The following is a 16,990-nucleotide window of genomic DNA, read 5'->3' as shown; positions in this document are numbered from 1 at the left end:
TCATCTTTCTTTCAAAGAGCAGCTGGTGAGCTCGAACTGCTGGGCTTTCAATTAACAGTCCAACACTTAACCCAATATACCACGAGAGCTCAGGGCCACTCTTTCAGGGCACTGGAAAGCCATGTGGAAGGCGCCTTGTGGTGCAGTGATTAAGTGCTTAGCTGCTAACCAAAAAGTTGACAGTTTGACCCCGCCATCTGATTTTGGGTGGAAAAAACCTGCACTTTGCTCCCATGGAGATTACTGCCTAGGAGACCCTATGAGGCAGTTCTGTTCTGCTCTATTGGGTTCCTATAGAGCTCTGGTGGCCTAGTGGTAAGGAATTGCACTAGCAACCTAATGGCACATGGTTCCAATCCACCAGCTGCTCCATGAGAGAAAGAGGGCCATTCTCCTCCCGTGAAATTTACTGCCTTTCAAAACACTGGAGGATCAACTGTGAGATGGTTTCGACTTAACAATACACAACAACAACATACATCATCAGCATGGACTCCACTGCACACATAACTCCTATTTACGAAATTGGCTGGTTCTTTGGGAGGTCATTTCTAACCAGTGTCTCCTTTGTTAATTGTCTTTTTACTACTTAAACTCTTAAACTTTCACCACGTGGAAAATGCCTAATTACTTTTGAAATAGCCAGGGCCTTTGAAATGGTCACTTCCTTCAGTGGACTCATATTCCCCAGCTCTCCATTTCTGAAGTAACTCGCTTGAGGGTGGAATTCTGCCTTACTCAGTTAATCTTCTTTTCAGATATTTTACCCCCCTGAGGGATTAACCTTTCATTTTTTTAACAGTGCTTTGAGCTTGGAGCAGGTAGATAAGAAGCCTTCTTTTGCCTAGAATTCTTCTACTATTTCTGAGAGCTGGTAGTGACCATTTAACAGCTAATCAATAACATGGTACATACCACAAGGGATTAGGAAGTCAAATGAGAGTGTGCATCACAATTCTGAATTAGTCACACTTGACTTTTAGAGCTTCTATTTCACCCTCTAAATCCAATAGTTAATATGTGCTGAAAGTCTCAGTTTTTCTGAGCATCTGAGAAACACAGAAGAAGTCTAACGTCATAGAATATATGCAATATGGCCACCATCGATGGACAGCAAGCCCAGCCCAATGAAGAGCAGCAGAGTCCTAGCACCAGGCTCTTTTTTCCTGCCATAGTTGGCCCAGTCCCATTCTTAGCATACCTTTGGCCTTAGAAGAGGAGGTTTGTTAACTCTTTATGCCTCACCTGCTTCAGCCTGTTAGATGCTTTTAGCAGGTGTGGGGCACCTCAGAAGAAAGGTCTGCCAATCTACTTCCCCAGCGTCAGACACTGGAATCCCTACAGTGTGCAATTCTACTGCAGCCTGCACGGGGTCGTTAGGAACTGGAACTAACTCAGCAGCGGTGGTGGTATTAGTAGGGACCTTGGCAGCTGCTGGCTCTGGTGGCCTAACTGCGCTGCCAACCCAAAGGCACGCAGTGCACGTCCATCAGCTCCTTCACGGGAGGTAGATGGGTAATCACCTCCCATGCGATTTACTGTCTCTGAAAGCCTGCTGGAGTGTCAGCCATGGGTCGGTTCTGATTCGAGGGTTCCTAACAAAAAAGAAATAACTAACACCACACCAGGCAAAGCCCGTTTAGGTGCCCCCCTCCCCGCGTCTGGATAGCCTTTCTGTTAGCTACTGCAGAGCCTGGCCAATTCTGTTCTTGAACCATCCCTCCGCTTCTAGAGTCTAAGTTGATCTTCTTTGTGCACTGGACTGACCATTCTTGTTTTCCTTTGTCACAGGAGGCCTGTGTCCAGGGTCCAACGACCCTTGTGTGGAGAAGCCGTGCCCAGGGGACATGCAGTGTGTGGGTTATGAAGCCAGCAGGAGGCCGTTCCTCTGCCAGTGTCCACCAGGGAAGCTCGGAGAGTGCTCAGGTGCAGAGGAGGGAGGTGTGACGGGGATCGCATTCTGTATTCCTGCAGCCTGTGCCCTTGGATAAATGATGCTGCCCGAGTCCTCTGTCTGCATGCAGCGTTTTCCTTCAGAATGATCCACAGCTAACCGCCACCCTCAGATCGCCGCTGTGGCCGTGCTAAGCAAACATGTAATGCCTGCGCCCCATGCAGAATGAGGAAACCGCACATGTATTTTTAATGGTGTCACTCACGTGGCTGTTACGAGTGTGAGATTATGGAAATAGCACACTGTTGGGCAGAGGAGTCGGTCATCTGTGCCACGGCCTTTGATCTTTCCAAATCCACAGCCACGTAGCAGAGAGCAACAGAGGGAAGGTAGGGCTGAGCCAGTCCTGTGATCCTTCTGTGGCACAAGCCAGGCCAGAGCAACAATTACGTGCAGGCTCTCCACTGAAGATGTGTCCTTAACTGTATGCTCCAGAATTAACCATGTGTTCGCCTTCTTTCAACTTTAATGTTTTAAAGAAGAAAAAGAAACAAAAACAAAACTCTGCTTATGTGATTTCAATCCAAATAATCTTCCATTCCTGGTCTTCCCTTGATTCCACTGTTTCCTGTCATTCCCGTGTTCTCTAAACTTCCTTTCTTTAAAAAGCATATTGTTCATTTTTGGTGCTACTAGAATTCCCTTTTTGTTGTTGTTGTTGTTGGCCTTCGAGTCAAGCACGACTCATAGCGACTCTGTGAACAAAAGGCCTGAAGCCTTTCTATAACTATCAACATTTATCAAAGCTCATAGAGTCTAATTAAAATTTGTTATAGAGTCTAATTAAAATTCAGACATACTGCTGCAGACTTCCAGATCCAAGAAAAATATTTATTGAGTGGTGATAATAATCATAATTGTGGTAGATAGTTTAAAGAATTATTATATTGAGTAAGTGCAAGGTACTTTGCTAAGCGTTAGGGTTTGAGAAAGCCAGCCCTTTTGGGGAGATTGAAGAAACACTGTTCTTTAAAAAAAAATAGATAGCTCTTTGATAGTTTCTTTCAAAAATGGAGCTACCCATAAAGCAAAGGAATCACCAGGATGTTTGCCTTTGAGGTCACCTAAGGTTTAGGTTTAGAAGATAATTGACAATTAAGCTGTCACCCTCCTTATACACAGTAGGGGGGTATGTGAGGTGGAATAGCGCCAAGCGTCCTCTCTTTTGATCTCCCTCCCTGCCAGTCTTCCTTCTCCTTTCTATGTTTAAAACTTCGGATGGTCTCTGACTATCATCCAATTGGGATACTTACATACTTTTCACCTTTTACCCCAGAAAGGCAACATGTCAGTTCCTACTTTGCTTATTAAAATAGAAAGTTGTACACAGGGGGAGAAAAAAAGAAAAAGGAAAGGGAAGGAATTCAGAATTAGGTACCATGGATATGACTAACGATTTGAGGAGGGGAATTTTCAAAGTCATGGCTAGAATGAGGAATTGTGATTCATTTTATGAATTTACTTTATATTAGTTGCTTTTTCCTGCCTCAGCATTTGTGCAAATGATACTAAAATCGGCTATTTGGAGTTAGGGTGCTTGAAGAATATAGATGTTTGATTTTTTGTTTGTTTGTTGTTTTTTTTTTTCAAAAATGGAATTTAAACAAGTTGAGGGTGGTTGCAGATGGGTATATTTTCATTAACATATCCTTGACATGAGACAACTAAGGTTTTCTAGCAGATGACTGGTTCATTTTTTTCACTCTGAAATTAAAATATGATATGAAATAGATAACCAGTATTTATTAAAACATGCCTTCATCGCAATACCTTCGTGCCATTCTGCACCTTGCTTGGGACTCATTGGATGATGTTGTGTGTCTCCACCAGCTTCTGGATGTTCTAAGTGTCTGTGTCTTTTTGTAATAATCCTTGCAGGGCATACGTCTCTCAGCTTTGCTGGAAACAGTTACATCAAGTACCGGCTTTCTGAAAACAGCAAAGAGGAAGACTTTAAGCTAGCACTACGTCTGCGAACTCTGCAGAGCAATGGGATTATAATGTACACCAGAGCGAATCCCTGCATAATTCTGAAGGTAATTAAAGTGGGTTATCTTTTCTTGCAGTCGGCTCTCATGTTAGTGGTTTGGCTCATGGACTGGGGCATGGATGTTGAAATCATTTTGCTTTGAAACTCCAAAGACCAAAATCAGACTTTAGGGTATAGGGGGAATGGCCGCAGAACTGGGAAGTATGCCAACACCCCATTTTCTGTCTGAACACCCAGCTTCAAAATTGGCGCTTGGTAGGCCAATCTCCCTCTAGAAAGTGTTCAAACTGCTGCCTGCCTTGGAGCTTAAATCACTCAACAGTTCATTAGAATGTATCTTCTGATCAGTTCCACTACAGGGGTGGTCTTTTAAAAGCATTGGCTGTTCTTCTAACTCATAGCTTACACCCATTGACCTCTGCAGACAACTTCTGTTCTTGCCTGGGAGACTGGGTATATGGAAGATTCCATATGGCCTTTCATAGCCAAATGAACCTGTTCTTTAAGCTTTCCACAACCTCTGAGAACCTTCTTTGTGCATGATTTTATTTTTTTAATACATTGAATGTTATGGGTATTTATTCCCACTTGATGGAGCAGAGGAAGTCCTAGAGTTCACAGAGACTGTGTGGCTTACAAGGTTGCATGGCTAATAAGCTACAAAGTCAACACTAGCAAACCTACTCCTGTCTAGTCAGTTGTGATTCATAGTGACCCTCTGTTAGGTAAATCTTTACAGAAAGAGATGGCCCATCCTTTCTCTTGCAGAGCAGCTGGTGGATTTGAACCACAGACCTTCAAATTTGCAGAGTAGCACATAAATCTCTAAAGTGCCCAGCGCTCTCTGGCTAGCCCTCCAGCCTCTCTCATTCTACTTGTAATCTGTTGCTCTCTCAAGCTCTCTTGCCTCTACAACGCCTCCTCCTAGCTCCACCAGATCTAGTGGTCACAGAACATCTTCAAAAAGCAAACACCAGTAAATTTAAAAAATATTAGTGTATTTCTCATTTTGTTGTTTGTGGTCGAATCAGTTTCTCATCACAGCAGCTCTATATAGCAGGTAGCACAGCCCCCAAAGGGTTTCCTAGGTTTCAGACTCTGTAATAGTCGATCACCAAGTGTTTTGCCCTGGTGCAGCTGTTAGTGGATTCTAACAGCCAACTTTTTAGTTGCAGCCAAGCACGTAACCATTATACCACCAGGGCACAAATACTTCCTATTAGTAAATTTCTCATGGAGTATTAAAGTTCAGAAAGAGGGACAAGTATTTGATCTGAATAATTTGATCCTATTTGGCAATTCACTAGCAAATGTCCAAAAGTATACAGATCCCCAGAGATAGAAAAATTATTAAACCTTTTAGGCAACCCTAGCTCCTAAGGTATATTGTATTTCATGAAACCAGCATGTTTCTATAAGTTGTGTAAAAGGAATCTCTCTGTACATGGAATTCTAATAAACTAGGATGCTTGCTGTTTGAGAGACCTATTCCATTAATCCTTTTGCGAGGTGAATAATCAGCTCCAATCTGTCTTTTCTGTAAGTTTGCTTTTCATATGTTGAGTTTGCCTAAAACAGGACACAGCTGTACTGAACTATTGCTCATATTCGCCTACAACCACTAGGAGTATCCACTTAGGCGATTTGAATCTGTTTGCTTAACATTTTCAGCCTCATGCAAGATTTCATTTCATTGGCTTTAGGTAGAATGCCTGCCTTATACTTTGGTTCAATGACTAAGCTGTGATACTTTGTTTAAATTGCACTTCTTGGTTGTTTATATTTTCTTAGTTAAAACATAGACTCTAAAAAAGTACTTAAGGCAGTAATGGGGTGAAGGACACCCCTTGAAGATAGTGAGCGAATTGCATAGCAACCTCAAAAAGTGAAAATGCTCAAGGACAAGGCGTGCAAATGTGTCTTAGCAGCAATAAAAGGCTCTGACTATTCTGTTGATCCACTGGTATTCTGGTTCCTCTAAGAGATTTGAAGCTTGCCATAAACACCTAGTTGTGATAAAATCAAAGCACCGTTGCTTGGAGAATAGACGTTTGAGAAGTGAGGAAAGGTGATTGATTATTGAAAAATTACAACCAAAAGGTACTTTATTTTAATACTGTGAGTTTCCTGGCAGACAAAGCAAGAATTAAAACAGTATAATAGGTTCTGCAGCTCTTCTCTCACTAAGAAGAATAATATTCCAGAATAACAAGTAAACTTTTTTTCCTCTATGTCAGTCTTTTCACTCCAATATTGTTACAAAATCTCAAGGAGCCCTTGGTTATATAAATCTAAAAATAGCACATGTTTGGTTTTGGAGGATTTTTAGATTTTTTAAGAAAAATGTAAATATATAGGTAACAAAACATTTTTCATTCCAGTACTCCTCAAATGTTCAGTGACTTAAACATATTATCATGATCACCAATCTCTAGTAACCATATCTGAATTTTGTCACCCTTAACAAAAGTTCAGTGCACCATGTATTAGCTTTTCAGGAAATTATAGATGGCACATTGCTTCATTTTGATAAGTGGCAATCTCGTGGCTAGCTTGAGGTCCTAGAACTAAAAAGACACCATGCAGGTAAAGATCACTTTGTTTGTAAAAAATACACTTGCAATGAACACATCTCTCCACAAAGATCAGGGAAATCATGAGAAACGTGTTCCCCACAAGATTCAGGAAACACAAAGGTCTCTGTAAGAATTACTGAGAAGTGAGTTTATTAATGACGCATTTTTTTAATAACAATTAGCTACCTCACACTTTATAAAACACTTACCCATGTACATATGTTTCCTCCTTATAAAGTGGATTTTGGTTTTGCCTATGAGAACGCTGAGTTCCAAGAAGCTCAGTGACTAGTCTAAGGTGGGAGCTAGTCAGCGGTGGGTATGGTCCCTAGCATAGGTGAGCAGACGGATGGACTACAGGAGCTTATCCAAAGACAAGATCTAGAGGGGTCAAATAATCATGTAGTCATTTAAAACATGTGTTAGAGCACTTGGTGAATGCCAGATAAATATTTTTTAAAACTCATTTTTTTAACTGTTGAAACTCAATTTTATTAAGTTAGAATATGCGTACAATAAGTTGTATTCATCTTAAGATTGCAACTGATAAATGTATATATTAATTATTATGTGCTGTAGAGTCAGAAGAATCAACCCATAGTTGACCCTCCAGTGGGTTTTCATAGAGTATAAATCACACCGGAGGAGATTGTCCATCTTTCTCCTGCAGAACACCTGGTGAATTCAAAGTGCATGATTTTGAGTTGGGAGCACATATGAAGCATGGTATATAATAACAACAAATTAATATAGCTATATAGATGTATAGACATATAGTTGTTGTGTGCTCTTGAGTCAGAACCAACCCATAGCTGACCCTCTAAAAGGTTTTCAAAGGCAGTAAATTGCATGGGAGAAGGTTTCCCATCCTTCATGTGTGTGTGTGTGTGTGTGTGTGTGTGTGTGTGTGTGTGTGTGTGTATGTGTGCATGTGTGTATATACATATCTCCCCCCTCACATGAGAGGAGGGTGCCCATCCTTCTACCACACATACACACACACGTATAGTTTTATATATTTGTGTGTGTGTGTGTGTATTAAACAACTGATAGAGATAGATATCAACCATTGCTATTAATATAAATCAGTAATCTATTATTGTTGAGATTTTCTATATAAAGTCAAGTTACTTGGAAGGGTGGAGGGACAGCACAGGAGAGGAAGACCCTGGATAAGATGGATTGACACAGTAACTGGGGTAATGGGAGGGAGGAGTGCTGAAGTCAGTGAGACTGGCTTAGGATAGGGTAGGGTTCTGAGCTGCTGTGTATAAGGTCACTATAAGTCACAGACGACTTGATGGCACATAACAATGACATAATCACTCACCACTCTGTGGCTTCCTACTCATAAGACCTTCCATTGGGTTTCTAGGGGGAGGAGATTGTTCTTCTTGATTGATTAGAACCACTAGAGTCCCAAGACCAAGGTTAGTAGCACAACACACTGTATGACTGGCCTACTAGAGCTCCATGTGTTTATGTATGCATATATAAAGCACATTTATGAAGACAACATTTCCCAAATGCAAAATCCAGATACATCATTTTAAATAATCATCTTTTTTCAAGAATTTTTAGTATCCTTCTTACAAGTTCCATGATTTTGGTATATTTGCTTCATCCAGTTAACAGGGATCTTAAACTTTGTTATAATTATACACTTATAAAAAAAAAAGAATCCTACATTCCTACAGTATGTCTTCCTACAGCTCTGATATCTCCCAAGCCCTGAGCCATTTAAGATCCAAGTGTAAACACATCGCTGATTTCAAAACCTGACACTGAATATTTTATCACATTACAACCACACTCTCAGAATTATGCATTTCATTGAACAAATTACCAGCCTTCCCCAAACACCCTGTTTTAGTATCATTGCTATTACAATGACTTTGTTATCATTTAAAGCTCGCTTCAATTTCTGGTAAAATAGTTTAACCTCTGAGTTGAGAAAGCTTTGTCCTCTTAAAAGGTAGGTACTTTAAAATGCTGTAAATGTCATTCTGAAGACAGAAGATCTCTGAACAGAGTTACCCACCCCATAAAATAATTGGATATGGATGAATCAAGTATCTTTTTCTCACTTTTGCATATTATTCACCTGCAGAATGACAACAGAGTATTAGTATTTTGCAAGATACTATTTGGTATTTATGTATATTATACAGTTGTTTCCTGTGTGTCTGCAAGTTGGACAGTAAATAAGGATGACGGAAGAAACAAAATCAATGCCTTTGATTTGTGGTATTGGAGAAGGGTCCTGGAAATTCCTCTAGGTCATATAGCTCTGGTCTGTCCACTTGTTGTACGGAGGTAACTCATGGTTGCTGTGAAGCTGAACACCGTGACACTGATGTGTCAAATGCGAGAATGTTTACCCATGGTGGACAGTGTTGGGTGGAGCTCCCCGATTCAAACAAGGTTGGAAGCAGGAGTGGCATCCACTTCCGAAATAAATAGCTTGCCTCCGGAAACCCTATGAACTTGGAGAAAGGATGAAAGTTAGACAAGCATTCAGGGGTTTTGTTCATAGGTTCGCTATGAGTTGCCTACAACTCGATGACACTTAACAACAACAACAACAACCAGAAGAGCAAATAAATCTATCTTGGAGGAAGTGCAACCAGAGAGTTCCTTAGAGGCAAAGACAGTGAAATTTCATCTCACATGCTTGGGGAATGTTGTAGGAAGGACCAGTCATTAGAAAAGATATCATGCTGGGAAAGGTGGAAGGTCAGAGAAAAGGAGGAAGCTTTCCAGAAGATGGATTGATGCAGTGACTGTAATAATGCGCTTGAGCACGTCACAGATGGTGATGATGGTGCCGGAGAGGAAGAGGTGCAGATCTTTGTCCATAAAGTTGCTGAGTCATAGTTGGCTTGATGGTGTCTAATAACAATAACATTTGGTGTTGGCATTCTAGTTAGGCTTCTGAATAAGGATTTTCATTTCATACTCTAGATGGAAGTGATTTTTGTTTTCAAAAGGATAGGAGCCATGTAGGCTCCTAGCTTCCTACTCATTTAGCAGTATTGCAGCCTTTATTTATCCAGTGGAAGGCAAGGGAGACCCAAAAGGAAATGCTCATGCTTCCTGTAAGTGATTATTACCTGAGACAGTAAATTCATGTTCTTTGGTTACAGAAACTTTGATGTGTGGGATCTTGTCAGAGTCTCTCAGGTTCTTCTGGGTGAATCTGATACTTGGCTATTTTCTCAGGGACCGAGAGGGAGAACGGACCACGTAATACATTAATTGAATACATCCTTTTACAAAAACCTAGATGAATTGCACCCTCTCCGCCGGAAGACTTCCCTTGATAGATGGGGCAGGCACCATTTTGTAGCCACAGAGCAGAACAACAGATGGGCTGTGCCAGAAGAAGGAAGTCCCCGAAGTCACATTTGATCATTTTATTACTTACATTGAAATACGAATATGGATATTATCCAGGAGTTGTCACTGAGCAAGTATTCCGCTATGATTTATAATATCCATTCAGTCCATTTTGTTGAACTAGAAAGGAAAAAATGGCAAAGGCAACAGCATAGATCATACATGAAAGCCCTCTGAAAAGAAATAAAACCTTTCCCTGGTCTTTTTGCATCCATGCATTCACAGAGTATCTGTGGACTAATAGTGTGTCGTGCGGCCAACCCTTCTGCAGGGGGCGCGGCGTCCTTGTAAAATAAGCCACAGGCGTGGTCACCAGGGCCCAGCTGTCACCATTGCTGGCTGCCGTGTGTGCTGACCTCTGTCGCCCCCTCGGGTGCAGAGGAGAACTGCTGCACTGGGTAGTCTAGGCTTTCAGAAGCTGACCAACAGGACGGTTTTAGAGGCACCTCTTGGTGGGTCCAAACAGCTGACTTTACATTTAGGGGGAGCCTGCTGGCCTGGTCTATCAGGAGCTAACCCCAAGGCGGCACCTCTCTGGCACCTCCAGCAGCTCTGAGGGAGAAAAATGAACAGTCTCGCCTATGCAGCTTACAGCCTCTGGAGCCCATTGGACGGTCAGCTGTGAGTCGGTTCGACCTCAGCCTCAACCTGCAGTATGACCACATGTAAATATAACTGGTTTCACCTTCAATAACCCCATTCCCTAACAAGTCTTCGTTAGAGGTACAAAGTATTGCATTTTCAACACATCTTTGGAGTATGTGTATCCATAATTTGATTGATAACACCTGCTCTTAAAATGAGGACAGGGAGGGTTAGGAAGGATCTAGATTAATAGTTTTCAAACTTGAGCACACATCACGATTACTAGTTGTCGTTCTCATTGTTGTGTACCCACGAGTGGGACCTGACCCACAGCTGACCATCCAGCAGATTTTCAGAGGCAGTGAATTACACAGGAGGAGATGGCTTGTCTTTCTCCCACAGAACAGCTGGTGGATTTGAACCACGTACCTCTCCATTGGCAGTGCAATTCCTTACCACTCCTTCTCACATACTTTGGGCACATGGCCAGGAGGGACAAATCCTTGAAGAAGAATATTATGCTCAGAAGGGTGGAGGTACAGACAGGAGAGGAAGACTCTGGGTGAGATGGGTTGACACAGTGACTATAGTAATGAGGGTAGGTGTGTCAGAGACAGTGAGACTGGCTCAAGACAGGGTGGGGGTCAGAGCTATTGTGCATAGAGTCACTATGAGTAGCAGGTGATTCAGCCATCAGAATCACTGGTAGGTTGGCTTGTTAAAAACACACACACACACACACACACACACACACACACACACTAATAGAATTTTGCTCACCGCTGAGTTTTTAACTAGGCAGTGTGAAAATTTTATTTTCTAATTTCTTAGGTGCCGCTTCTGATTCTAGTCTTAACACCATGCTTTGTGAAGCTCACACTAGGGAGCTCTGAGAGAGAAGTCTGAGAGAAAACAATGAGGGAGAGAGTGGAGTACTTAACCATTTACCCCACTGAGGAACTCCACTGTATGGAAGAAGGATCCCCACCAGGAAGCCTGGGAAGCTCATACCAAAGCCTCAGTTAGGGTCCTCAGTCCAGATTCCCCAGAGCTCACTGCCCCCCACAAAGTTACACTGCACAGACTTAGAAATTGCATGTAGTACAGGGAGCTCTGTTAAGCATTGGCTTAATCCAGCAGCTCCTTGGAAGAAAGATCTAGTAATCTGCTCCTGTCAAGATTACAGGCAAGACAATGTTGTGGGGCAGTTGCACTCCAACCAAGGGGTGACCGTGTGAGTTGGGCAACTTGACAGCACCTTTCAATATGAGAGGGTACCAGAGGATCCCTGGAGCCACAAAGGCAGGAGCGAGAGTCTCTAACTTTTTATAGAATGCACTGAGACATAGAGTAAGTAATAGACCCTAAGAATGGCACATGTTCTTATAATCCTATCAGGTGTTTTATGACTAAAGCATTTTGGGGACCTATTGGTGGCATAGGAGCTCTGGTGGCCTAGTGGTAAAGAACTGCTCTGCCATCCTAAAAGCACGTGGTTTGAATCCACCAGCTACTCTGCAGGAGAAAAACGGGCCATCTCCTCCCACATTATTTACTGCCTCTGAAAACCCACCAGAGGGTCAGCTATGGGTCGGTTCCAACTCAATGGCCTGCAGCAAAACAACATGAGTCAGAACTGGCTCAGCAGCGATGAGTTTGAGTTGAATTATTGAGTTCTAATCTACCTTTATGAACTCACTTGGCATTTCTACTTTCTTAGCTGTTAGTGACCAATGTCTTGTCTTTCCTTCTCTTCCATCCTCCTTTCTTCTTTTTTCATTCTAATTCTTTCCCTTTCCTCTTCTCTCCCTCTTTCGTCTTTTCTGTGCACGAGTACATGTTTCCTACCAAAACTTTGATACCCAGGATTAGGAATGCCAGGAAATCCTAAATGCAGCTCAGCCCTATTGCATGCTCAGCCTTTGCTGGGTCTCAAAAAAAGGCCAGAAAAGTTGCTTTTGTCCTACACTTCTTGGCTGTGGGCCCCTTCATGACTCAGTATACATGTTAGGTAGACAGGGATGGTGTAGCCTTCATTTTCCAGATCTCAACCTCACCTTTCTGAGAAATACAGATGATGGTGAATAAACGGGGATTCAAGGCCATTCCTCAGCCACAGTTGAGTTTACTTCTCTGTAGAGGACCAACTCCAGCCCCCAGCAGTTCTTTGCTAGCCACTATCAAGGATTTTGACATTCTATCTCACATACTTTGGGCATGTTGCCAGACAGGACCAGTCCTTGGAAAAGAACATCGTGCTTAGAAGGGTCAAGGGACAGTGCAGGAGAGGAAATCCCTGGATGAGATGGAGTAGGGTAGTGGGGGTAAGTGTGTTAGAGACAGTGAGACTGGCTCAGAATAGGACAGGATTCAGACCTATTGTGCATAGGGTCACTGTGAGTTGCAGGTGACTCAATGACACATAACAAAAACAACAAATTTTTCAATGGCACATGCTTTGTTGTTCCATTTAATGCCCCCTTGAGGTTAGCCTTCTCAGGGAAATTGGACACTTTGAAGGCATCCACAACTCAGCTGACCCTCCTCGACTGGGTTTCTGAAGCTGTAACTTGCAGCACAGAAGATTACCCACAGGTCTCCCTTGGAACTGATGTGCTCTAACTGTCAGAGAGGCATGACCTTTGGGTTAACAGCAAAATTCCCAGGGACTAGGATACCAGAGAGCCCCCCAGAGCACCAGTGCTGTCAAAAGAGCAGGCAGACATTGTAACTCAGCAAAGACCAGAGACTGGGAATAGTCCTGAGTGGTGAGCAAATGTGATCGAAGTTTTTTCTAGAAGACCAGATGTCCTTGAGTACACTCGAAGCAAGTGGCCCTGAGAACTCTGAGCTATTCATAAACAAAATGCTGACTAATGGTGGTAAAGGATTTCTGTAAAGTACATGAATATGGAGTGCCTGTGTGTTGTAAACAGGTAATGTGCTTGACTCCTCAGTGAGAGGTTGAAGGTCAAGGCCCTCAGAATTGTGCTTTAAAAAATCAGCCATTCAAAACTCTGTGAAACATAATTGTAGTCTGATTTACACTATGATGTCATTATGAGTCCTTGTCAGGTCAGTTTGTTGTTTGTTTTTAATGTTTACTATTATGTTGTTGTTCTTTTTGAGTACTGTTGAGTAGGAACCAACCCATAGCTGACCTTTCAGCAGGGTTTCAGAGGCAGTTAATCACATGGGAGGAGATTGCCCAGCCCTCTCCTGTTTAATAGTACAAAGTTTGTTAAATCTTAAACACGTATGGAGATTGGAACTAGGAAAACCTTTATTTTTATCTGACTGCTGTCTCCCCCCTGTAACACCCTCATACAGATTTATGGTGGGAGGGGAGGGGTGTGTATATGTTCATATGGCTGTTTGATTTACAGCCACCTCCTTCACCTCTAAGGAGCATAGTGTGTAGCATGCAGTGCTGCTAACGGTAAAGTCAGCCCTGTGAATCCACCGGCCAGACAGTCTCTTCCCATTAGGTTTTCCACCTCAGAAGCCAAATGGAGGGTCACTATGAGTCAGAAATTGCATGGCAGTAGGGTATCCTGCCCCATCTGTAAACCCCATGAGGACAGAGATACTAATGCTTTTTGCTCACCATGGTTTCCAACCGGCACTCTGCTTGGCCATAGGAAATGCTCAATAAATACTTGTAAAGAATAATGAACGAGTTCCTAGAAATCATTCCTGTGGTGAAAAAAAAAATGGTACATAGAAGGGTACAAAGAATAAGCAGACCTCTGAATTTTTTTTAAAGGTGAAGACTCATTGAATAGAGACATTATTAAATATAATTGTGGATTCCTGAAACTCTGTTCAATTAGTAGTTCTTTGCTAAGAAGATTTAGGAAATATCCAGCATTTATTTACACAGGCAGACTATGGGACAGAAACAAACACACCTTATGGCCCTCAAGTCTGAACGACCTCAGAGCGGGCTGTCCTTGGGTTTCCGGGCTGTGAGTCACTTCTAAGAAGACTGCACATTCTCCCCTTGCAGAGGGGTTGCGGGATTGAAACTGCCAGTGAGCTGCAGTCTTCAGGTTAACACAATCCCCAATAGATTATACCACTAGAGCTCACGGTGAGATAGCTGTTGTTGTTGTGTGCCACTGAGTTGGAACCAATCCCAACCCATAACTGACGCTCCAGGGAGTTTTCAGGAGCGGTTAATCAATCGCACAGGAGGAGTTTGCACATTCGTCTCCTGCGGAGCGTCTGGTGGACTCGAACATACGTCTTCGGGATTGTAGCACAACTTCTTACCACTAGGCCACCAGAGTTCTACTAGTGTGACAGGGGATCCTGTTAAAAATTGACCCCAGCAGAGTTGTTTCCATTAGTTGCATTGTCCAGGGGTAGATCGTGAGGCCCGTGTTAAAAACACCCTGGTTTTCCTCTCCTGCAGATTGTGGACGGCAAGCTGTGGTTCCAGCTGGACTGTGGCAGCGGGCCCGGCATCCTGGGCATCTCGGGCCGCGCGGTCAATGACGGCAGTTGGCACTCGGTCTTCCTGGAGCTCAACCGCAACTTCACCAGCCTGTCTTTGGACGACAGCTACGTGGAACGGCGCAGGGCGCCCCTCTACTTCCAGACGCTGAGCCCCGAGAGCGCCATCTACTTCGGAGCCCTGGTGCAGGCCGACAACATCCGCAGCCTGACCGACACGCGGGTCACGCAGGTGCTGAGCGGCTTCCAGGGCTGCCTGGACTCGGTGGTGCTCAACAACAACGAGCTGCCGCTGCAGAACAAGCGCAGCAGCTTCGCCGAGGTGGTGGGCCTCACGGAGCTCAAGCTGGGCTGTGTGCTCTACCCGGACGCCTGTGAGCGTAGCCCGTGCCAGCACGGCGGCAGTTGCACGGGCCTGCCCTCCGGGGGTGAGTACCCACGCGCCTCAGGGGCACGGGCCGGGCGGGGACAGGGGAGATGCAGCCAGGACAGACGCCCTCCCGGAGAGGAACGTTCGCACTCGGTGCTTGCAAGACAACATAACCTCAAAGCTTAACCATCACGAGTCCAGTGTAGCCTCTGATTCCCCAATGGTAAAGAATGTGATCATTAAGAAGAATAATTAAGAATAATAGTAACAACAAAAACAACCACCAATGTTCAATGCAAAGTATGCAGTCCAAGTCCTCAAACTGCTCTGTGGGAGAGTACACAACAGAAACAACCACTGGAGGCTGAAAACTCCATGTGCACGTGGAGAAGCCCTTGCTTCAGAGAAGGCAGGTCTGCCACCACCATCTCTGCGTCCCCATCCGAGCCTCAGGAACTTGGACAAATGTTTTTGTTATGCCCCACCTGCTCTGAACCAACTCATAGCTGACCCTCCAATGGATTTTCAGAGGCTGTAAATCCCACCAGAGAGATTGCCTACCTTTCTCCCCTGGAGCTGCTGGTGAATGCAAACCACATGCCATTGTGTTGTCAGCACAGCTCCTTGTGCAGTAGGCCGCCAGAGCTCCCATTTCAAATATTTGGTGGAGCCCCTGGTGCTGTGCTGGTGGCCTAATAAAGAACTTACCTGGTGGTAAGAAGCTGTGCTGCAATCCCAAAGGCATACAGTTTGAATCCACCAGCTGTTCTGCAGGAGAAGGCCGGGCAGTCTTCTCCCCTGGGATTTACTGCCTCCGAAAACTCACTAGAGGGTCAGGTATGGGCCATTTCTGGCTGGAAGGCAAAAAGCAACTGGTGGTACAGTGCTTAAGCATTTGGTGGCTAATCAAATGACTTCTCTAAAATTTTTCCATCTTGTGGACCCTATGAGACAGTTCTACTCTAGTAGTCTGCATAGCGGTTTTGAGTCATTATGGACTGATTAAGTTGTTTTGTATTTTAAGTAGCTGACCTCTTGAGCCACCTGCATGCCATCACAGAGTTCATAATGATTGGTATATTTCATGCACAATCTTTGTACTGGATGGAACCTCTGATTAAAGATTAATATATAACTTTAGTAGACGCTGTGGAGGGATCTCTAGTGGCTTAATGGGTAAGGAGTTGTACTGTCAATCCAAGGGCAGGTGGTTCAAATCCACCAGGTACTCTGAAGCAGAGAGATGGACAGTCTCATACCACTTACCTCTGCAAACCCACTGGAGGGTCAGCTCGGAGCTGGTTGCAGCCTAATGCCAATGAGGGGTTTATTGAGAAGCTTGGGGTAAGTGAGAAGTTCAAGGGGGCAACCAGTTAACAGCCAGGGCTGCTGACCAGAAAGTGGGAGGTTTGAGTTCCCCTCAGGAGAAGGTCTCGTGATCTGCTTCTGAAACCCAGTTGTGTTTAGACACATAAGGCACCATCAGGCAGAACCCCCTGGACAGCATACAGTCAACTGGGAAAGAGATGAGGGGAGGGCAACTCGGCACGCAGGAGCAAAGAACAGACAAGATGTTTCCTAGCGTGCTTTGGCATTGTGTATATTCAAATAAGACCAGGGAATACTGTCTAAGGAGTTGAATGCCAACAATAAGAAAA

At 43.8% G+C, this 16,990-nt stretch overlaps 1 protein-coding gene across 1 annotated transcript in view; it reads left to right on the top strand.

The window, feature by feature from the left end:
- The window catches only part of FAT3 (FAT atypical cadherin 3), a 779,036-nt gene that overhangs the window by 735,020 nt on the left and 27,026 nt on the right, over window positions 1–16,990 (top strand). The window contains exons 19-21 of the mRNA XM_006897182.1: window positions 1,792–1,926; window positions 3,833–3,990; window positions 14,922–15,390. Of these exons, the coding sequence (XP_006897244.1) occupies window positions 1,792–1,926; window positions 3,833–3,990; window positions 14,922–15,390 (762 nt within the window). The remainder of the gene's footprint in view (window positions 1–1,791; window positions 1,927–3,832; window positions 3,991–14,921; window positions 15,391–16,990) is intronic.

Source organism: Elephantulus edwardii, unplaced genomic scaffold (assembly GCF_000299155.1).
Source record: "Elephantulus edwardii isolate Elephantulus edwardi_28Jun2011 unplaced genomic scaffold, EleEdw1.0 scaffold00203, whole genome shotgun sequence".
NCBI classification, from domain to species: Eukaryota; Metazoa; Chordata; class Mammalia; order Macroscelidea; family Macroscelididae; genus Elephantulus; species Elephantulus edwardii.
Note: the sequence above shows the minus strand (reverse complement) of the source record. Positions and strands in the feature narration are given on the sequence as shown.